Raw genomic sequence first — 15,195 nt, 5'->3', positions numbered from 1 at the left:
CCAAATGTCCCTTCTAGCTCTTTCCCTTCCAGGTCACACAGTTGGAGTGCATGCTCTGATGAACATCGCTCAGGCAAGTGCTACACTGCAGAGTCACAAACACAAGCTGTGCATGGCCAGCTTGGATGTCACCTACCTACCACCTTTTTTTTGCTGGCATCTGCCTGACTTCCCACTGGTTGGTAGTTGGTCTGGGGAAAGCAAGACATTCTGTGCCCCTCCCTCTGGGATCCTGAGCCTCATGGGGTAAGCAGGTCTTCACATCCAGAGCAGACATCTAGGTTGGCTCAAAGCTAGGGCAGCCAGGCTGGCCCCAGACCCAGCTGGTTCTGGAGCTAGGTCCAGCAATTGGGTACTCCCAAAGGGCTGGCAGTGTGTGCTGTAGCACTTGGAGACTGTCACACCTGCACCTTTCACACAGGGACCCCATACTGTACGTGATTGTTAAGGTTGTGTGTCAACTTGGCTGGGCCATGATCCTCAGTGGTTTGGCAGTTATGATGTAGTTTGGCAGTCGTATAATGATATAATCACCTCCATGATGGGATTTACTATGAGTAGCCAATCAGTTGAAAGCAAGTTTCCTTGGGGGTGTGGCCTGCATCCAACATAGGTGGACTTTCTGGCAAACTCGAGGGCATTTTCTCTGCCTGGATCTTACATTCAGCTCGTCAGCATCTGACCACATATACAGTTCTCTGGAGAACCCAGCATAAGACACTGTACCGGGTGCCAGAACTATGGCTGCCTCAAAGGCACACAGCATCAGCATCCTATCAGCTCCTCTGTGCCAGGTCCATTGGGCGCCAGGGAGTACCCCCTCCTTCAAGAGCACACGATGGCATTGCAGGGGTAACAAGGACCCTCCTTACTTTCATTCCAGACATGTTTTGAGGGGGGCCCACTCTGGGCTAGGTCTTAGAGATATAGAGGTAAAAAATAAAAGACGTGTTCCTGCACTCATGAAGCTTACAGTCAAGTGTAGGAGAATTGTAAATATAGCAGAGTTATAAATGATAATGTAGGCTATGGGGAAAAAAAAAAAACCAGGAAGCCTGTAGGTCAGGTGGTCAGGGAAACCTCTTTAAAGAAGTCTCATTTCAGCTGAGACCTGAAGATGAGAAAGAGACAGCTCTGGGGATGGCCCAGGCAAGAGCACGTATGAGGGTCCCTGAGACAGAAGAATCATGAAGTCTGCAAACTGAAGGAGAGGCTAACCAAAGGGGACAAGTGGTAGAGATGGGGCTGGAAGGTAGGTGGGCGCTGGGCTCCCCTCCATGGGTGAGCCCCTGCAGGACAGCCAGGAGGGGATATACATTTGGTGGTAGGGCAGAAGTGGGCGCCGTGCCACTGTCACATGGTGGGCACCACCAAGGAGCGTGCTGGGGAGCTCTGCTCATGGTGGGCAGTGAAAATCAAAGAACTGCAGACTTTCAGTCTGAAAATGTTTACTTCTACTGCTCCTCCAGGTGTGGCTCATCTGACCACTTGCATCACTTGAGGAGGGTGTTCAAAATGCAGAGTTCTGGTCCTCATTCCCAGAAATTCTGAGTCAAGAGGCTGGGTTGCGGCCCAGAAATCTGCATGTAACCAACTCCCCAAGTTATTTTTTCCCATGAAGTTTGACAGCCCCAGCTCTAGATTTTACTAGATTTTACTTCACCTGGGCCAACTTCCAAGCCCCATTTGTATCACCTCCAGCTCCTGCTGCCACCCACACAGGCACAAACTGCACTAACAAGGCCCCACCCACAGACCAAGCTCCCACAGGATCTCAACCATGACTGCTCCCTGGAAGCTGCCCTGCTCAGGGCGTTGTGTACCATGTCCACCTCAGAGATGCTGTCCAGGCTCTCCACCTGCACGTCCACACCAACCGGGATGGCAGGGCCTGCAAAAGAGCAAAGACAGCTGGTTAAGGCACATTCTTATCAACCACCAGGTTGGTAGATGGCCTCAATTCCCTTCTAGGGAGGAGCCAGGGCTGGATCAGGGATGAAGCAGTGGTTCTGAATTCTTTGAGGATTTTCTTGCCAGTTCCCGACATTTTGGGTGCCCGAGCTTTCTCCACGAGGGGCAAGGATTATGTCTGCCTTATTTGTCATTCCTGGGCCAACGTGGATGTTTAGTGCATGCTTGTTGGATGAATACATGAGCTGGATTACTACTTTCTACAGCCCAGGGCTGTCTCATGGCTGTAGGGTAGAGGAAATAATGTTGCTCTAGTGCTTGAGCATCCATGGGTGGTACAAACGGTTAACGTACTCGGCTGCTGCCTGAAAAGTTGGGATTCAGTCCACGCAGAGATGTCTCATAAGAAAGACCTGACGGTCTGATTCCAAAAATCAGCCATTGAAAATGCTATCAGGCACAGTTCTACTCTGACACATATGGGGTTGCCATGAGTTGGAATCACCTTGATGGCAATGGTAGTAGTGTTTGAGTGGAGACCCTGGTCATTTGTGTTAATGTGGCATTTAAAAGGACAGAATGAGGCTTTGGAGCATCTGGCCTGGGGCTGGGACACTTGCATGTCCAGGTCTGGGTTCATTCAGTCATTCAAACTATACTACAGAGTACCTAGCGCGTAGCTGAGGGCCCTGCCCTCCAGGAACCTACAGCTAGCTGCGGGACAAGATCTTCTTTGTACAAATTTCGATCACAGTTAACACAATCCTCTAAGAGATTTTGAAACCTCTTCATGACAGGTCAGGTGAAAAGCATAGTTGATATATAATACAGAAACTCGGCTCTCGATTTCATCTAACTCACTGCAAGATTTCTAAGACTGTGTTTACTTGTGGGTTCCTGTTCAGTTTTTTCAGCTGGATTATGGTTACACTGGTGTGTTCACTTTGTGAGAATTTACTGAGCTCTACCCTTATAATTTGTGCACTTTTATGTATATATGTTATGCTTCAGTAAAATGTTTTTTAAATTCATATATATGTATATATATAGCTTAGAATGGGAAGAACCAAAAACCTGTGTCTGTCAAGCATTTTAACAAATGCTATTATTCACTCACAGCCAAAAATGTTTCTGGAAAGAGTCAGGTGGCCAGTGGGCTGGGCCTTCTGGGGAGAAACATTGTTAGGAAGCCAACCCAGCAGGACCTGGGTCTTCTGAGCCCCAACCAGGGAGTGCAGGGCCAGGACATTCTGACCCACACTGGTCTGAGCAGGTAGACCTTAGGGTGGCAGGGGGTGTCTAGGCCTTGGGGAATGCGAAAAAACTGGAAGGGATTCAGACTTTGGCACGAGGCAGGCAGGAGGATCAGAGATCCTGACATGAAGGAGGAATTAGAAGGCTCAATCCTCAATCCCAACCCAAGCGGAAGATGCCTTGGATGTGGCCCAGGGCATCCAACTTCTCCTCAACCTCCCCCAGAGGCTTGCTAATACTTGAAATTCCACCATTGAAGATTTGTTTTTTGGCTGAGCCCAACAGAATGGAAGTATTTTATTTATTGCTGGTGGGATTTAGTGAATATTTTCTGTGTTCCTGAACATGAAAGCAAATAAGTACAATGTTTTATTTATTTATTATCACAGATAAATCAGGGTATAAGCTGATCTTTTTATTTTCCTGTGTTCCCCAGCTGATGGTTTAGGTTAGAGGCCCACGAGAAATCTCTGCTCTAACAGCTGTATTCTCTTCTCAGTCCAGGTTTCAGGAGCCTTTTAAAGGTGCCGGAAGTAGAATGTTCCAAGTGAGGAGGGGGCCTTCTCCTCAGGGATGACAGTCTCTCCTATGGGGCTTGCCACATGACGGAGGGCCTGCAGGAAGGCTGACTGGGCCCCTATCCCAGACCCCAGCCCCCTGCACAGCACTAAGGGCTCCCGACATTACCATCAGGGATGAGGGGCTAGTTAACTTCCTCACCCTCTGGACCTTTCATTAGTCTGAAATATTAAAATGGCGAAAGAGTCCCAGCTGTTAACCCCTGGGCAGGGCTGCCTTGCATGGAAGGTATGCTGTTCTGTATCCTGCCTCCCGGTTCCCACAGCTCCCTTTCTCCGAAGTGCCAAGTGACACACTACATACAGTAGTTCCAAAAGCAAAAGGGAGGAAACAATATAACAATCACTCTCTTTGGATCCACTTCCCAGTGGCCTGGTTTTCTGATAACGTGCACAGTGTTTGAGCAGGAGCTGGTTTGGGCTAAGGACATTTTCCAGATAAAATATATTAGCTTTCTTGGTGTCTGTTACCGTGTCTTTCTGTTCTCAGGGCCTGGCTTGTTCTCCACAGCTCCAGACACCCTTCTAAGAAGAAATTTGATTTAAAAAACCTGCAAGGGTGGTGTCAGTGTTCCACGTCGGGGGGAAGGTCAAGTTCTCAGGTCACCTGGGCTGTTGGAGGTAAACAATCTGCATGAGGAGGAAGCTCCAGGGAGTCACGCTTCAAACTTGAACAGAGACCAGGAGCCCTGGCCTCCTTGGCCTCAGCTGGAAAGGAGTTGAGCTTTGTCTTTGACCCATCCCACTGCCCAAAGTGAGGGCAATGATGGTTCAGTGGTAGGATGCTTGCCTTTTATGCCAAAGACCTGAGTTTGATTCCCAGCCAATGCACCTCATGTGCAGCCAACACCCTTCTGTCAGTAGAAACTTGTGTGTTGTTCCAGGGCCGAGCATTATATATTTCATTCCGTTGGTGACCCACTCAACAGCAGCTAACAACTGCTCAAAGCTCAGGCTCTCCTGACCTTGCCGTTTTGGGGCCCTTCCCAAGCTGGTTTTGGGAGAAATGCTTCCAAATTCCTGGTCTTTCTCTACATCCTTCCATGAATACTTCTATGTTCTGAGTGGGGCTGAGTCCTATCAGGTGTTAGGAGGGAAATACTCTAGTTAAACTAATTAGATGTTCATGACTGGATCCCTTAACACTTCTTTAAGAGAAGGGTCTGGTGAGCCAAAAACAAGATCTTGGTGGGATTTCAGGCAGTGTAGCCAGCAAGGTGACAAATTCAAGACAGTGTAAGGGAAATATGTGTTTAGCCAAGGGCTCTTCTTGGTTCTAGCCTTTCCGCAATTTTTCCATATGGTCCTGGAAAGCATACGTTAGTCATTTATTGATTTTTAAAATATATAAAGACATATGTCATTTCTGCTCTACCAACTCTTCAAAAAGTAGAGACATTTTCAGACAAATTAAAACTGACAGAATTTTCCAACAGGCATCCTTGCTTTAAATGAAGGTGTGATTCAAGCAGAAGGAACATGATCCCAGAAGGAAAGCCAGCAACACAATAACTAGTAAAGAATAGCAAAAATGATCATACATGCATAATTTTAAGTGAACATTGACTATGTAAAGCCATATTAATAATGTATTGCTGAGCTAAAAAAACATACACACACAAAAAAAAATGAAAATACACAAAAAATAACACTTCAGTAGGGAGGGTTATAATTGACTGATTGGCTCATTCACTGGAACCTGTACTGACAGCATACGCTAGACCAAGCATTGAGCGGGGTGCCATTGGGATTATGGAGATGAATAAGGCACGATTTCTCTCCCTAAAGCCAAAAAAACCAAACCTGTTGCCATCGAGTTGATTCCAGCTCATAGCCACCTTATAGGACAGAGTAGAACTGCCCCATAGAGCTTCCAAGGAGCACCTGGTGGATTTGAACTGCTGACCTTTTACGTTAGTAGCCATAGCACTTAACCACTACACGACCAGGGTTACCATTCCTTTTACTAGGAGCTTAAAATCTATTAAGGGAGACAGCTAACTCTGTTTCAAGACACATCGCAGAAGTGATCTGTAGGAGCCTAAAGGAAGGCTCAATTAATTCCTTCCAAAGGCATTGGAGAAATTTTCACCAAAGAGACAGTTTTTGATTAATTCTGACTGCAGGCATTAGGAAAAGTGTCACCAAAGGGACAGCACTTGGCCTGGGCCTTGAAGCATTAATTACTTTTAACAGGGAGGGAGGGGAAGAAGGGAATTTCAGGTTGTATGAACACCGTAAGTAAATATAATGTAACCAGGTGAATAATTAACCCACACCTCTCAGAAGTGGAAAAAAAAAAAAAAAAAAGGCAGCTTCTTTGATCTTTCTTATAAGTCCTTGTGCTTCCCAAGTGTGGAAAAATTTAATAACCAATTAACAGCAGCTCAGTTCCTCCTGCCTCAGGTGACTTTGTAGCAGAGAGGAGAAGGGGCCCTCAAATCCATGCTGGCTGGTCTCTGCACCGAGCACTTGATCTGGACAGGCCCTTAGACCGGTGACTGTTGAGATGCCTCAGAGCCCATCTGTCTTTTGGCAAATCCATGGTCCAGGCCTTTGGCCTCCAGTAGCAAGATCTCCTGCAGTGTAGACTCTGTGTCCAGACCCAAAGCCTATGCTGCTCTGCTGGTCACCTCAGCACTCTGCATCCACTCACTGAGCCTGCGTGAACTTCCAGATGCTCGTCATGCACCTCCCAGGTATTGGGAGCTCAGCCTCAGGCTCATGTGACCAGCCACCTCCCTGCACCACAGCCACATAACCACTCCATCCTTACTCTCAATGTGGCAGCACACACACACACACACACACCTTCCCCAAACCATGCCTAGACAGTGGACCACCCACAACCACAAAGTTTTTGGGCTCCCTCACACCTGTCTGGATAATTCTGCTGAGGCCCCACACCCTGCAAGGAGAAGTGAGTAGACATGCATCTGACTTCTTTGCTCTGCTCAGCTGTCTTCTTCCCCCTACAACTCGCCAGGTGGAAGAATGGGCTTTCTGTGTCCTCTACCTGTCTGGCAGGGACTCCTCTTCTTGTCCCCATCGGTACTACATCTCACATGTCTACCTTAATGTCAGAAGTGGTGTCCTATCTTCACAGTGAGAAACCTCTCTGGACTAAGTTGACACAGTTCTTGACATGGGAGCCCAGGATGACTTGGACTTAGGGATTACTAAAAATGAAAATACTTGGATTCATTATTATGAGAGTTAATGTTATGTGTCAACTTGGCTAGGCCATGATTCTTAGTATTATGTAATGATCCTCCATTTTGTGATCTGATATAATTATCCTCCATTTTGTGATGTAATCATCTCCATGATGTGATCAGCTAGTCAGTTGTAAGGGGAGTTTCCTCAGGGGTGTGGCCTGCACTCAATATATATATGGACATTCTTGCAAAGCTTGCTTGCTTGCTCTGGATCCTGTTTCCGGCTTGTCATCACGTGACCTCTGGTTCTTGGGACTTGAGCCAGCCGACCTGATCTGCCGACTTTGGGATTCGCCAGCTCCGCAGCCCTGTGAGCCAGCAGTTTGTCATCTGACCTGCTGATTCTGGGTCTGTCAGCCCCTGCAGCCATGTGAGTCAGGAGAAGCATCCAGCCAACACCTGACCCACAGACTTTGGGACTTGCCAACTTCCACAACAGCATGAGCCATTTCCTTGAGATAAATCTCTTTCTCCTTATCTCTCTCTCTCTCTTTATATATATATAAATATATATATATATTCTTCACTGGTTGTGCTTCTCTGGAGAACTCAACACACACACACACATATATATACATATATACGCTTCACTGGTTTTGCTTCTCTAGAAAACTCAACACACACACACACACACAATGCCTTCAAGATCAAATCAACCTGCCCACCCCACCAGCCTTCAGGCTGACATGGTTAATGACCTTTCTCTGATCTCCAGTCTCCTCACTCCAGACCTTCACTGCCCCAGCTCTTCTCATATCTACATAAATCCTAATTCCTAAGTTAAACCCCATATTCCCATAATCCTGTAGAGGCTCTGGGTTCCTGACACAGGGTCATGGGTAGAATGTGGGGCAAAGGCCATCAGTGTGCCTGCACCTCCATCACCACCCCCTCAGTGGTAGCGCATGAGGCCTCCTCTAAGCCATTCCCTGCCAACCCTGGTCATGATCCAGCTTTCTAGTGTTTGCCTATCTGGTGGGTATTCAATTATTTTTCAGTGTTGTTTTAATTTTTATTTCTAGAATTCTCAATGACTTTGAGCATTTTCCTATACTTACAGCTTCAGGATTTCTTCTTCTATGAATTGCCTGTTCATATTCTTTGCCCAAGGAGCCTGCCCTAGTGGTGCAATAGTTAAGTGCTCAGCTGCTAACTGAAAGGTTGATGGTTCAAACCCACCCAGCAATTCCGCAGGAGAAAGAGCTGATGATCTGTTTCCATAAAGATTACAGCCAAGAAAACACTATGAGGCAGTTCTATTCTGTTACAAGAGTCTCTAGGAGTCAGAAGCAACTCAACAGCACCCAAAAATTCTTTGCCCATTTTTCTACTGGAGTTCATTTCTTTTTGCTTGCTGATTTACAGGAGACCCTAGTTTGTCAAAACGAGTTTACCTGTGAGCATCCTTGCCCTTTCCCCCTTGCTTTATGCTTATCTCTTCTGGGAAACATTGCAGATATTTTTCCTCACTGAGAAAGTTTAGAAGGGCCTGAGCAGAAGCTGGGTGGGTAGAGATTTGGGAGGCGAAGTGCCCTTTCCTCACCTCTGCTAGTTTGTAAAACTGATCTTTGTTTCCACAACCATGGAGTCCTTGCCGCCGGCAGCTGGGCTTCTCGCCCTGGCACTGCCTGCTGTCTCCATGTCTGCTCATGCCCTGAGTGACCAGTCTGGGCCTTGCTGTCCTGGGCATTCCTGAAGCAGAAGAATTTGCATCACTGAGGGTTGCGTGGCTTGACTTTGCACTTCCTCCATGTCCCTACCTGGGGATACTTCTTACAAAATTTGAGTTAATTCAAAATATTGGTTATGAGAATCTTTTTTCCTTATTGGTCGGTCCAATCAGACATTCAAACATTTCAGTTTTAAAATAGCCAGGCCTGATTTTTCTCATGATGAGCACTACCTCCCAAACAGGTAGCATGGCCTGGAATCTAACCCTCTGATTTGTGGTGGGGGTGGAGGAGGCTGGATTAGATCCAAGTCTGTCATCTGGACTAGCAGTTTCAGGATCACCTGAAATGCAAGTTTTCAGATCCCACCCCAGGCCTACTAAATCAGCTACTCTGGGGATAGGGCTGGAGTCTGGGTTTTAACAAGCCGCTTCGGGTGATGCTGATCCACACTCAAGTTTGAGAACCACTGGACTACTGACCTTTAAGGAGACTTTCAGGATGGAGATTTTACAATTTCTCATGTCCTAATGGCCACTTTTCTTTTGCTGTCAAACTCTTCAATGATCCCATCTCCATTAACTATCTCCACTTCCTACCAATCAAGCCCTTTCTCCCACATGCACTTGCTGAGTTGAAGAGACTTTTCCTAAGCCTCAGCCTCCTCTACTTCTCTCTGTTGGCCACCTGTTCTTTTTCAAACTCCCTTCCTTGGAGATCTCTCTGACATAGTGCTCACTCAGCTTGGCCTCTTTCCCTGAATCCTTCTCTGTCTCCCTCCTAAGTCCTTGGGCCCCTTCTCTTCCCAGCAGACACTCAGCTCTCACACAACCAACTCTTCCCCTAGAGCTGATGACTCCCATTCTCCCTCCAGAGCCAGATCTCTGATCTAAACTCCAATTGCCTACTTCCTTTCAAATACCTAAAAGAGGTCTCCACTGGATATCTAACCAACTTCTTACATTTGACCTCCAAACATAGACTTGTCTAGTTGGGGCCCAGACCTGCCCCACTGCCTGCTATGGTGCATGGGGCATGGTGATCTCTCTAGTCACTCTGCTCAGACAGGGTCAAGAAGAACCAAGCTGGGGAAGGAGTGAGATTGTCCCGAGGGCAGCTGTGCAGGAGGAGCTGCTGGGGCAGCCGGCAGAAAGAGAAGATTAATTTTAGGGGAAGGATCAAGTAGGAGAAGGATGTATGTAGCAAGTTGGGGTTTGCACTCCGGAAGGGAAGGGCCAAGGAGCTGAGGAAGAGTCGGAGGGGTCTTCCCTAAGGGCAGTGGTTTCTGGGAAGAAGCCTGCAGGAGCCCCAGAGGGCCAGCTTCCTCTCTAGCTCCAGCTTTCCAACTCATTTACCCTAAAATGTAACAACGAAACACTAGACTTCACTCAGCATGGAGAGGAGCGGAGAGGCAGAAGGAGAGAAGGGGAAGGCAGAGCCAGTGAGGTCCAAGAAGGACTGGAAAGAAGAGGCCATAGTGCCAAAGAAATACTTGGCTGCCATGATTTGCCTTCAACTGACTCCATGGGCCTCACCTGTGCCAAATGATAGACTTTGGGGTCTTGGTGGCCAGGATCCCTGTGATTTGGAAATCCAGGGTGTGAACCCCTTATAGGGAGGAGAATGCAGAGTAAATCACCAGGAGAGCCATGGGGACACGAGAGAGTATCTCCTATTCATAGTCTGGGTACCCCAAACACAGAGATGTTGTACCTTATATGGGAGTAGTTCTAAAGTAGCATGCGAGATAAAAATCATGTGTCAAAATTACCCTGAAAAATTCCTTAGAAAAGCATCACATTGGAGACAGGTAGGTGGGAAAGTAAGTACCCTGAGAAATGGCATAGCAGGACAAGACCTTACCCAAGAGAGGCTGTAAGGGAGCATATGATGTGTGTCAAAGAGGCACAGGCCATGAGCTCCTGAGGGACTGGGACCGTGTCTTTATCATGTTTGTACCCCAGCGCCTTTGCAGTGTCTGATGCACCATCCCCATCATCATCTGCACTCACACTCACCATGCTGGGTCAGGCTAAGTGCTTCATGTGGGACATCTTATTCCATCCTCACAACAACCCAGTGAGGCAGGTACTGACATTATCCCTACTGATATTATAAAGGTGAAAACCTGAAGATTAGAAACGTGACTGAAGTCTCCAGCAAGAGAGAGGCCCAGCCACAACCACAAGTTTATCCCAGATGGTCCCTGTCCAGAGCCCCCACCCTTAACCACCACATTGTGCTGCACAGAAAGTTCTCAATACATAAAAAGAGCTAACATGTATCAAGCACTTCCTACGTGCCAAGTACTATGCTAAGTACTTTACACATATTACTCTTCTGATCTTTCGAACAATCCTATGAGCTAGGTACTATTATTATCCCCATTTTAAATATAAGGAAATTGAGGAACAGAGAGGTTCAACAACTTGCCCAAGGTCACACAGCTAATAAGTGGCTGAAGTTTAGACCCAAGACGTATAGTCCCAGTGTGGTGGTTTAAAAACATGTTAGTAAATTCTTTAACACTCCTGCTATAAACAGCTGGAGTCTAATTCCCCTCCCCTTGAACCTGGGTGGGCTTTTGTGGCCGCTTCAATGAATAGAGTGCAGCGGAAGTGATGATGCAGCAAGACTTCTAAGATTTCTATTGGTTTCTCTTCAGCTGCTATGTGGGGAGATCACATAAAGAGATCAGAGAGAGAGTGTGATGCCTGAGGATCGCAGCTATTCCAGGCCCTGATATGATATCAGGCACCTGATATGAGAACAAAGAACCTTTGAGATGAACCCAAGCTGCCACCATCTGACTGTATCCCGATGAAAGACTCCGAGTGAGAACAGCACAGCTGAGCCCAGTCAACCCAATCTGTGGGCAAAATAAATGCCTGTTAATTCTTTTAAGCCCCTTTTTGGGGTGGTTTATCATGCAGTAGTAGATAATCAGAAACCCAGAGTCCATGTTCTTAATCACCAACAACCAACAAGTTGCTGTCAAGTCAAGTTCGACTCGTGGCAAGCCCATGTGTCAGAGCAGAGCTGTGCTCCATAGTGTTTTCAACTGCTGATTTTTCAGAAAGAGATCACCAGGCCTTTCTTTCGAGGCACCTCTGGGTGGACTCAAACCTCCAACCTTTCAGTTAGCAGCCAAGTGCGCTAACTGCACTACCCAGGGGCTCTCTTAATCACTACACTGTGAATAAAGTAGCTAATTACTTAACCAATAAGTGATTGAAAGAAGGAATATGTGCAATGATTTCAAAGGAGAAAAAGGCCATATGGTTTGAAGTAGCCAAGAAATGCTTCATGTAAGAAAGGAATTAAGCTGGTTTATGAGCACGGATAGGAGGTGGACAGGCTGCCAGAATGAGCGGGACAGCACAGGAGGAGGATGCTGTGGACAAATGCTCATAGCAGAAACAAGCATGAATGTGCAGGAACAGACAGAAAGCATTCCAGGAGAGAAGAGCTTGTGTCTGGAAGGGCAGGAGAGTGAGTTGAGAAGGCAGCTGGGCCAGATTCTGGAGGTCTCAGGATCCAGGTGGGGAAAGCAGGGAGGCTGCATCTCCTTCTGTAGAATTTGGGAAGACCCCGAAGTTTCTGAGGGAGGAGTGTCAAGCAGGAGATGTTTCGGGAAGGAAGGTGAACCTGCCTACAAGGGAGGTGGAGAGAGGCAGGAGTAATGTTGGGAGATGAAAGCCTTGGTGCTGGTGTAAGGCAGTGTTTCTCGACATTTTTATCATTATCAACCCTGAAGAGAAAAATTAAGTTGAATTTAAATTTCTTCATTAATTTCTATTTAATTTCTGTAATTATAAGGAAATTAAAAACAGGATTTTGTTGACTTGGAGGGCTACAAACCATTGTATATCCAAGATTTTTTTCACCCCCAAGAACCCATTGAGAATGAATGGTGTCAGGGGTCAAGGGCCTGGACTAGGTCAGATGCACAGGAAGGAAGGAGCCAATCTGAGTGACAATTTGATGAATTAACTGATATAACTTGATTGATCTGGATGAGGACAAGCAAGGAGGAGGGCAAAATCAACAAGTGAAGTGCATCCAGCCTGAGTTATCTGAGGAACAGTTGGCCGAAAATCGGCAGGTTGACTTGGTGAAGGCAGGAAGCATGGGGTTTTGCAAATTATCTGAAGGAAGCACCTGAGCCAGTGTTTCCTGCCTCCTTCTCTAAATCCAGCCCTTTGTTGTGTGATTTTAGTGTAGGAAGGATTCTCCTGTGTTCCAGAAACTGATCTGGGGAAGGCAGTACAGGCCCAGCCAATGCTCAACCTGCCCCCTGGTCACAGGCTCCTTTTAGTCTCCCCCAGTCTTCCTTGACTCATGTGGAGGTGCCACTGGCCCCTCAAACTCACCCTTCTGGAGCTGGCCTCAGTGTTTGTGCTGAGGAATCTGAGTTTGCCCTCCAGACCCATTATCTGTCTTGCTCTGTGCAGGGTACTGACCTCTATGGGGGGTATCAATACTTGCAGGCCCACCCCTAGACAAGAGTACAACTGGAGACCCATACGCCTTATGCCTGAATATCTAAAGTTTATAAATCAAGCTGAGTAACTGCAAAATTAAATATATCCCATCCCACGTCTTCAAAAAATATACCTTCACAACAACCCAGAAGACCAAGTCCAACTTCAGAATTCTCAGGCTCCTCAGGGTTCTGGGCTGGAATGAGGCAGTGCAGGGAAAGTGGGGCCCCAGTACACAAGCTGCCTTTCTTCTTTTTTCCACTCACAGAAGCATCCTATGCAAAGGAAAGCTTCCTGTGCATGCATGTGGACACCCCAGCCCGGGCATCTAAGCTCCATCCACATCCTCTTCAAACAGCCACCCCTTGACCACCTCTTGGGACTAAGTGTGTGCACGTGGCTGGTGGAGTCCACCCTCAGGGCTCAGACCTGGGGAAGAGGCCTGGACAGGCCCTCAAAGCAGGCTCAGGGCTGTGTGGACAGGTGATTCTGAGCTCCAGTACTCAAAGTGTAGCCTAGAAGGGAGAGGGCACCAAGTGGACATGTCCCTTTGGCTCCACAGACCCCTCACCCTGAGGGCAGGTGTGTGGCCAGAGGAGGCCAGAGCAGGGCCTTCCAAAGCCCAGGGTCATAGCAGGACCCCTCTTGCCTGGGCCTAAGGCTGCCACTGACCACAGGCTCCTGTCTTCTGGTTGGGTTCATGCAATGAAGGTGCCAATAGGTATCAGAAGGCAGGAGGGGAAAGAGAGGAATAGATTCTTCTAGATCACTTCCTGCCAGGCCACCAGCTTTGTCCCTTTCCCAGTGGCCACAGCTCCTGTTGGACAGCCCTTTTCTGCAGTCAGAGCTCTTTTCCAGGTTCAGGTAGCTGCTCCTCCTCTTATCCTTCAGGCTTAGGCCTGATAATACCTCCCCAGCCTCAAGATGCATCACCATAGCTTCTTGGTTTCCTATATCCCTGCCCACACCCATAAATAGAAGTTCATTAAACTCTCTTCAATTACCCCTTTAAGCCTGCCATCTGTTTTCTGTTACTATATCTTTTCCCAGTTGCTTTTGTCCTCTGTGCTCCATCTCAGTCAATGGTCTCACCTCTAACTGGTCACCTAAGTCAGACACTTAAGAGGTGTCCCAGGTGCCACTGGTCCCATTAACACCAAGACCTTCTCCCTCCTTAGCATCTTTCCAGATCCCTTTGTTTCTCTCTTAGGCCTTAGCTTAAATCTTCATCATCTCTTGTCTGAACCATCACTAAATTGCCCAGTCAGGGTCCTGCATCCCTTCGTAGCTCCTCCCACCACCCTCCATACAGGCCCACAGGGATATTTCTGAAGCACACATGTGATCCTGTCACTCCTCAGCTTAGGCTGTGCTGCTGAGAGTCCAAACTCTTCAGCAAAGCCTCCCAAGAGCTGGTGCCTGCCCCCCACCCCAAGCCTCATCTCTCTGTATGTCCCTGCCCTGCACCCCACCACCACCATCCCTACTACACGAGATATAATCCAGCCACATGAGGCGCTTGCATTCCCCTAACAGGCTTCCTTGCTTCATGCTCAAGCATCTTTGTCTGTGAGCATCCTTCTGCCTGGATTATCTCCCTTCTTTCTCCTTGTGGTCGCCCACTGTGTAGGTCTCAGCACTGACTGCAAGTGTCACTTCCCAAGTGAAGGCTTTTTGGATACTCTCTCTGGGCAGAACGACCGCTCATTCCCTCATTTCCGCCACTCCATCCTCAAGGTCACCCTGCTTTGTTTCTGTGATATTGATTGATTGCACTGATTCACTTATCTGTTTCCCAGTAGACGCTCAGCTCCTTGAGAACAAAATATCATTTAATGTAAAAATGTGAAGGTAATTTAATGTAAAAGGACTCCACTATTCTGAGCTTCCCAGGAAGAGCAGCTCCTTGGCATTCCTCTTCCCTGGCTCCTCCAGTGGGATTAAGGGGCACCTATACGGGCAGCCACCAGGGGCTAGGCTTAATGGGGAGCCAAATTCAATAAGTATCAAAAGATTGATTTGACTAAAATATTACCAAAACAAACTAAAGATCGAGTAGTTAACATAAATTTATATACCA

At 47.4% G+C, this 15,195-nt stretch overlaps 1 protein-coding gene across 1 annotated transcript in view; it reads right to left on the bottom strand.

Moving 5' to 3' along the window:
* The window catches only part of GABRR2 (gamma-aminobutyric acid type A receptor subunit rho2), a 40,194-nt gene that overhangs the window by 12,714 nt on the left and 12,285 nt on the right, over nucleotides 1-15,195 (bottom strand). The window contains exon 3 of the mRNA XM_004388426.2: nucleotides 1,824-1,891. Coding sequence (XP_004388483.2) covers nucleotides 1,824-1,891 — 68 coding nt within the window. The remainder of the gene's footprint in view (nucleotides 1-1,823; nucleotides 1,892-15,195) is intronic.

The sequence above is a fragment of the Trichechus manatus genome, unplaced genomic scaffold, assembly GCF_000243295.1.
Source record: "Trichechus manatus latirostris isolate Lorelei unplaced genomic scaffold, TriManLat1.0 scaffold00211, whole genome shotgun sequence".
Classification (NCBI taxonomy): Eukaryota; Metazoa; Chordata; class Mammalia; order Sirenia; family Trichechidae; genus Trichechus; species Trichechus manatus.
This window is presented reverse-complemented; position numbering and strand designations above follow the sequence as displayed.